The 8,602-nt window shown below is 44.6% G+C and overlaps 1 protein-coding gene across 2 annotated transcripts in view; it reads left to right on the forward strand.

Moving 5' to 3' along the window:
* BBS7 (Bardet-Biedl syndrome 7) overlaps positions 1–8,602 on the forward strand; it is a 99,056-nt gene that overhangs the window by 44,928 nt on the left and 45,526 nt on the right. For both annotated transcript variants that reach the window (XM_078776715.1, XM_078776716.1), the window contains 3 exons: positions 4,853–4,927; positions 5,032–5,094; positions 5,264–5,403. In XM_078776715.1, the coding sequence (XP_078632841.1) occupies positions 4,853–4,927; positions 5,032–5,094; positions 5,264–5,403 (278 nt within the window). The remainder of the gene's footprint in view (positions 1–4,852; positions 4,928–5,031; positions 5,095–5,263; positions 5,404–8,602) is intronic.

Below are 8,602 nucleotides of genomic sequence, written 5' to 3' on the forward strand. Positions count from 1 at the left end.
AGCAGTGCCATGGGGACACTAGCGGTTACGAACGTCCACGCGAAGCGTTGCCTTCCGAACCGCAGGGAGAGGCAGCGCTTCCCGAATGTGCGTATGGGTGTTCCGTTCGCGGCAAGCAACGCGGGGCCCCGGCCCGCGGTGTGCTCGTCGGACGTAGAGGCAGGGATAACGCTCACCTGTGCCCCCGTATCGCATAGGAAACGGCGCCCGGACAAGGTGTCCATTATAAAAAGAAGGCTGCCGGAATGGCCGACGCTCAGGGCCGCTACCGAGTGCCGGCTTTGTAGTTTCCCGACTTGCCGAAGGAGCACGGCGGGCAACAATTCCTCGCCTTGTGGCCAAACCTGGCGTGGAAATGGCACCAGGTTTGCGGCTAAGGCGGAGGCCGCGGTTTTCGCGGTGGTGGTGGGCGTGGCGTGGCAGCGGCCACGCGGCGTGCATCAGCCTCGGGATCCCCGAGGTGTGGTGCATTAGCATCATGGTCAGCCATCAGGACGCGCGACGGCCGCGCCAAAACTCGCCTGCGCGTCCAAAGCCGCGAAGAACCTGTCGGCCTCGGCAGCGAGAGCTCGCGGTTCCGTCGTCACAGAACCGGCCAACGCGAGGCGGACTCGTGCCGGCAGCTGGCGTCGAAATAACGCCCGGAAAAGAGCGTTCGGGGTTTCGTCGCCCATCAACGACAACATATGGTCCATGCGGACCGACGGTCGTGTGTCACCGAGCTCGGGGAGGTCCAGGAGGCGGTCGGCCCGTGCGTCCAACGTGAGGCCGAACGTGGCGAGGAGGAGACGCTTGATCGCCTTGTACCTGCCGTCGGCCGGTGGGTTCCACAGGACTGACACGATGCGGGCGGCCGTGCCGGGCCCGAGGGAGGCGACCACGTGGCAGTACCTGGTCTCGTCCACCGTGATGCCTCGAAGTCGGAACTGGGCTTCTGCCTGCAGGAACCAGACTTCGGCTTGCGTCTCCCAGAACTCGGGGAGTTTCATTTGGACCGCGTTGGTTGCCATTGCTGTGGTGGGTTCGGGTGGTCAGCGACGGCTGACCAGAACGTCGGAGGGTCACCAATGAAGCGCGGTGCTACGCGCGCTTACTTGTACAACAAGAAGGAAGCGGACAACGCGGTAAGTTTAAGAGTCTTTATTATAAGAGCTCAACTGTAGCACTGGAGCGCTCCGGGCTGCGCGCCCGGTGTATATCCCGTGGCCGCGCCTACCCCTCGGGCGTGGCCGCCGCCCACTTGGTGCGTAGAATGATGCCCTCACGCCAGTGAGCTTTCGTGTCCGCCACAAGATAATGTTAAAAAAAAACAAGGCAATTTCACTTATATTTTCGGATTCAGCGTTCAATTCTATATAAGTGAGTGTATTTTGAGGCATGTGTGACTTCAAATAAAATTGTAAGCCAGGAAAACGTTCGTTTCATTCCTTGGGGATACAACATGTAAAACTGGCCCAAACGTGAAAACAAAACTCGCTCATTTTAAGTCGTTAAAGCTCATGCGACCACTCATTCTTCTGGGAAGAATCCCGTGCACATGCTGGTCACACTTATAACTCACCTAAGTCTTTATAAGTTCATCAAATACTGACACCGCGATTGACATTCGCTGAGGTAAATGTTGATATCTCTTCTGAGGTAAAAACAAACACAAACAAAAACAGTTTTAAAGTATTATACGTATCAACCGATACATTTTATGAAACGGGGAAACCGAATACACACTTTGGTGGTTTTAAAATGACAGAATATGTCTTTATTAGAAAACAAAAAGATCCTTGAAGACGACGCTGCTTACAAAATACACCGCTCTAACGCATAACCACGAGTTTAAACTACATTTATAACAAATATGAAAACTATTTTCATATCACAATGTTAAATATAGAATATATAGAAGATAATGTTAAAAAAAATGAGCCCTATCTTCCAATGGTAAAAAATCCTTCAAAAAATTCCTGAATCCGGAATAATATCCTGAGCTTCACCAAAAATTAATCAATTCTTCCTTATCCCAAGGGCAATCATCCCACCAACTTTCATCCAAATCCGTTCAGAACTTTTCCAGATATCTTGTTCACAAACGCACACACACACACGGACACGATCGAATGCATTACTCCCTGGCGGGAGTAACAAGAAGTCTTTGACCATGCATGAGATAAACACATATACTATATAGTGCTGTTATATTTCTTCAAGAATGCCTTACCGTCACTGAACAAAGTATTGTCTCTCAATGCTCACATTCAACAGGCCCATCTTGCATGCCAGTGGGCTTCCATGGAAAGGTATGAGAATCATGTGCATACCTTGGTCACTGCAGAAAAACCTTAACGTACAGCTTCCTTCATTGTTACTAGCATTGAACCAGTCACTTCGCTGATGGTAGATGAACAACATAACATGTATGTTACGGCACCGCAATATAGTTTATGGACGGTGGATATATGCAATTTTTTTTATTCCAGAAACATTTTCTTTACTGCGACCAACGCAGCGTTAAAGTCACGACACAGCGTGTTCATGCAATAATTTCATACAATAACTGTCACACAACAATCAAGAAACATTGGCTTATTACTCCCCTACCGGTTTCACCGGAGGGGACTCTTGCTTTCCTCTCCGTCCGTTCGTTGCTAAACATAGAATTTCCTCTAAACAACAACAACAGGGAAGTTCAACATGCAGCTTCCAGGAAGTAGAATTATTTGATTTTGTGTTCACAAAGCGACACAGGAGTTATTCATTTTCTCCACATTCCTTTGACTGATCTTTTTTTCCTTTTGCTATTTGTTGTACCAGTGTAATTATTCACGATGAAACAACTGGTCACTCCAATTGCCACGTGTGCTATATTTGTTGTATCGCGAGCACATTGTACTGGCACTTCATCTGCAGGCCAATCCAGGACAGGCCTCAAAATGTCTGTTACATTTGGAAAATGGCATCACGATTGGAAGCCCATGATGTGACTATTTTATTACACATCACATATTCAAATTCATCGCATTGTGATGTATGTCAACAAATCGCTGGAAGATAAAGCCACTATTGTTTAGATATCAAAATCAAGTGAATCGTTTTTGCGAATATGAATTGTTTTTAATTGTTCTGTTTCCTTGCTGAGACTGTTAAGCTTACACATGCATTTTAGTACAAATAAAAATAAGTACCTCGTACAACTGTGAGCTGCCTAAAGTCACTGTATCCTTGCTGTGCGTTGTTAAAGATATACTCTACAACAACAACAACAGCAACAGCAACAACAGGCATTTTGATGCCATTTTCCCTGCTAGAGCGGGGGTTAGGCTTGTGGTCCCCATGACAATTTCTCCATTTTGCCCTATTTTCTGCATCTCCCCTTGTTAACCCCCTTGCCCGCATTTCTTCTTCCACCACCTTTAGGCAAGTCTTTCTCAGTCTTCCCCCGTCGTCTACTTCCTTCAACATTCATTTCCATCACTCTTCTCAACCAGTCACTTTCATCCTTCCTCAACACATGACCAAACCATCTCAAACTGTTTCTCTTCACAGCATCAATCACAGGCTCTATTCCCATCATCTTTCGCAATTCATCATTTGTCTTCCTCTCTCTCAACGATACTCCGCACATCCACCGAACCATTCGCATTTCCACCTTTTACAGCCTTCGTGCTGCTCTACGTTCATTACCCATGTCTCGCTCCCATAAATCGTAACACTTCTCACACATGCAGCATACACCTTTCCCTTCAGCTTCAATGACACTCCCCTCCTCGTCAGCATGCCACTCAGTTCCCGAAACCTCTTCCATGCACATCTCACTCCAGCAACCGTTGCCGAGTCTGATCCACCTTCTCCATTCAGCATGTCTCCTAGGTAACAAAATGTTTTCACACCTTCCGGCTTCACGCCGTCTCCAAGATCCTACTTAACATTTCCTCCATCTGCAGCTCCCTCTGTGCACACCTTACACTTGAATGTAGCTGCCACACTGGTTAATGACCCTCTCAGACCACTACATTTTTGATGAACCCACTCAGCGCACATTGTACATTGAATGGAGTTCACTCCGACACCCTTCCTGCCCACAGCACAGGGCCACTTCCCAGTTCTTTCCACCTCACCACATGCTTTACCACTTGCCATCACCTTCGTCTTTCCGATATTCACCTTCAGACCTTTTGCCTCCATACATTTCTTCCACTTGTTCATCTTCTCCTTAAGTCCATCCATACTCTCTCCAATCAACACCAGATCATCTGCATACAACAACTCCCACGGTAAACCCTCCTTTGAAGATATACTCCGAGTGAACCAAATTATTCCCTGTTCCTTTTGAACCTTTAGAGAAGTAAAGTGAAATTCTTCCATGTAGCTGATGGGCTTTTTATCGGCTCATTGCATTCATAGTATTTTCCAGAATTGTAATGGCTACGAATTGCGACTGTTTCCAACTTTTCTTTGAAGTCTGATTTAATTACCCCTTTTATCCAATGCAGTGACGTAATGAAGTTGACAGCTTTCAAATCAGTTACTGTTAGCGACTTTCAGATAGTGCCAGACCATGTTTGTCAGAACATGTTTTCTCAACTGTCTAATCCATTTGATTCCAAGTCTTTTGTTCTCCTGAAGCTATGTGTATTATTTTTTATCTGGCCCTGAGTTTTTTGGTTCTATCTGACCCGCTTGAATGAGTATTTGTCTTAATGAATACATTTCAAAGATCTCTCCAAGCTGAAAACACTTTATATTCACAAAATACCAATTAATTTCCGACTTTGACTTTTGCATGAAGATTTAGTCCATTTTGTTGTTTTATATTCTGGCACATTTTGTACTCTCCTATGATATTCCTTTGGTTTTGTAGAGCGACATCCCAATCGATCTTGATGATGTGGACAAAAACTCTGCTGTCGTGAGTCACAGTGTCTGTGATAATGAGGTGAGCAGGTTGTGATACGACTATTTTTTAGAGTGGCTCATTGAAAACCACCTATTGAGTGTTAACAGGTGTAGTTTGAATTATTTTTGCTTTGTTTATTGCAGAATAGCAACTTCCTCCTTGCAACTTACCGTTGCCAAGCCAACACAACCCGTTTGGAACTCAAGGTGTGCGCTGACAATGCATCCAAAACGACCCTTTTAACTGTTTTCAAAATTGTTTATCATGGAAGAATAAAACAATAGTTGCGAGACAAACTTGGGAAGGTTTAGGGTTGCCGTTTGGTTAACTTTTGCTTAACCCACGCCTGTGCTTGCACTTGCTTCTTGCCCGAAGGTCCGTTCGATTGAAGGTCAGTATGGCACTTTGCAGGCGTATATCACTGCACGTCTGCAGCCACGGACTTGCCAAGTGCGACAGTATTTCATCAAACCATTGTCCCTGCACCAGCGTATATGCTCCATAGATCAGAGCAGGTGAGGTTTTTCGTGGTAATTGAGGCCAGCCATGCATATACATTCTGCTGTCATACTCCTGGGTACCAGAAAATTTTGCTGAAATGTTTTTCAAATTCTCAAATGTATTTTTTTAATGTATCAGGCTTATGCGTTAATTGTAAATTATGAGACTTTTATAATTTCTGAACTTACAATATTATCTGCCTCACACTTATTGTTAACTACCTTTGCCACATTGGTCTCAGAACAAAGAACTGGTGAATAAGATCAACACTTAACATCTTGCAAGAACAATTAACACATTAATTGGATTAATTAAGAGAATATTTGGCCGATTTACAAGGCTATATGTATCACTTTCGTTAGGGCTATAACTCTACATATTCTACCTTACCATATATTATTTACTCTTTTACAATATGGTGAGTAATATCCAAGTAATGGTTCCAAAACATTTTAAATGATTAATCAGTCTTCTTCTTTTATACTTTAGATTATGAGAGAGGCACTTCTTGTATACCCCCTATACATGTATATCTAGGTTATACTGTGAACTAGTTATTCAGTGAATCTGGCTTAATTGATGGGTGGCATTGGCAAGTATGGTTCAGGTCTCCTTTTTGGTTGCCCCTAGAGATGTCCGTCCATCACCATCCTCCCTACCGGCATCATCCCCATCAAAACGATCAACATAATTTTTTGCAGGTCAACATTTATTTCTTTATTTATTGCTTCTTTTTTTTCTTTTATTTTTTTCCCCCTTTTTTTCAATTGTCATCATGAGTCACTGCAAACTCCAAGTCAATTTGACCAATTTGAGCGCAATGTAGCATAAACAAATGGATGCAGGTTTTCATTCCCACATACTATATGTTCAAAACAATAGCTCAAACTTAAAGTATAAAACTGGCCTATTTGAATTGATGGTGTTTAAATTTGTGAGTGTTTTACATTGGACGCAATTTCAATTATCTCCTTCAAAATATCAAGAGTCCACTATATTGGAAAAGACCTAATGTGAAAAACACATCATCGGTACTTCACATTCACAAGAGTGCAGACATGATAACCAGCTATTGTCCTCTTTAAATGCCGGCTTGTTTCACAATGCTCATGAGGATGGGAAAAACGTTTTATAATAATGTATTACAATATTTATATATGAATGAATAAATGAATGATCGTTTTAAGGCCAATTTTGCCCGCTAGAGCGGGGGATAGCCTTGCTATATAAGGTGACTTGTGGCTATATATAAGATGACTACTTATTGTACAGTGCTGAATGTCTCCGAGGGAGCAAAATGTTTTCACACCATCCAGCTTCATGCTGTCTCCAAGATCCAACTCAACATTTCCTCCATCTGCAGCTCCCTCTGTGCACACCTTACATTTGAATGTGGCTGCCACACTGGTTAATGACCCTCTCAGACCACTACATTTTTGATGAACCAACTCATCGCACATTGTACATTGAATGGAGTTCACTCCGACACCCTTCCTGCACACAGCACACGGCCACTTCCCAGTTCTTTCCACCTCACCACATGCTTTACCACTTGCCATCACTTTGATCTTTCCGATATTCACCTTCAGACCTTTTGTCTCCATACATTCCTTCCACTTGTTCATCTTTTCCTTCAGTCCATCCATACTTTCCGCAATCAACACCAGATCATCTGCATACAACAACTCCCACGGTAAACCCTCCTTTACGTTCCGAGCCAGCACCTCCATCGACAGCTACAAATAGTAGTGGACTTAGTACCGACTCCTGATGCACTCCCACCTTCACCTCAAACTCACCACTGTTCCCGTCCTTCGTCCTTACAGCTGTGCACGCTCTTTTGTACATTGCCATCACTACTCTGATCAACCATTCCTCCACTCCTAACTTCCTCAATGCCCATGTCAATACTTCGCATGGAACCCTATCGAATGCTTTCTCCAGATCAACAAACCCAAGAAACAACTTCTTCCTTTTCTCCATGTACTTCTCCTGCAACTGCCTCACAATAAAGAGCGCGTCTGTCGTTCCTCTTCCTGGCATAATTCCAAACTGCATTTCGTCGATCTTCACCTTCTTCCTTATCCTCCTCTCCAACACCCTTTCCAATACCTTCATTCCATGCTCCAATAACTTTATCGCTCGGTACGAGCCACACTCCAGAGGGTCACCTTTCCCCTTGTATAGAGGGACGAGGGTACTCAGTTCCCAATCCACTGGAATGCGGCCTTCTTTCACCACCAGATTGCAGGTCTCTGTCATTCTCTTCACACCCCAATTTCTCGCTGCCTTCAACATATCTCCCACAACTCCCGTCGGCCCTCCCGCTTTTCTACTCTTCATTGCTTTTATCGCTTCCTCAACTTCCTTCTCAGTTATCTTCTCTGCCGGTCCTAAAACAGGGTTACTCTCTATGTTGCCATCCCATTCATTCTCTGTATTCAACAGCATTTCCATATATCTTTTCCATCTTTCTTTAATTCCATCTGGGTCCTGGCATAAATCCAAACTGCATTTCGTCGATCTTCACCTTCTTCCTTATCCTCCTCTCCAACACCCTTTCCAATATTCATTCCATGCTCCGATAACTTTATCGCTCGGTACGAGCCACACTCCAGAAGGTCACCTTTCCCCTTGTATAGCGGGACGAGGGTACTCAGTCTCGAGGGTACTCGAGGGTCTCTGACATCGACTGGGAGAAATTTTTGCCCACTCCTCCATGCAGAATTATTTCAGCTGTGCGATGTTTGAGGGGTTTCTTGCATGCACAGCTCGTTTCAAATACCCCCACGACATCTCGATGGGATTTAGATCCGGGCTTTGACTTGGCCATTCCAGAACCCTCCATTTCTTTCTTTTCAGCCATTCCTTGGTGGATTTACTGGTATGTTTAGGGTAATTGTCATGTTGCAAGGTCCACCTTCGGTTGAGCTTCAACTTTCAACAGATGGCCTCACATTATCCTCAAGCACCCTCTGGTCTGGTAAGAATTAATAGTGGATTCTATGATGGTGAGCTGCCCAGGCCCTAATGCAGCAAAGCTGCCCCAAACCATAATATTTCCACCACCATGCTTTACAGTTGGTATCAGGTTCTTGTGGTCAAATGCTGTCTTTGGTTTTCACCAAACATGTCTTCTGGTACTGTGGCCAAATAGCTCTACCTTTGACTCATCTGTCCAGAGCACATTGTTCCAGAAGTGCTGGTCTTTGC

The sequence above is a fragment of the Myxine glutinosa genome, chromosome 4 (genome assembly GCF_964187855.1).
Source record: "Myxine glutinosa chromosome 4, kmMyxGlut1.1, whole genome shotgun sequence".
In the NCBI taxonomy this organism is placed as follows: Eukaryota; Metazoa; Chordata; class Myxini; order Myxiniformes; family Myxinidae; genus Myxine; species Myxine glutinosa.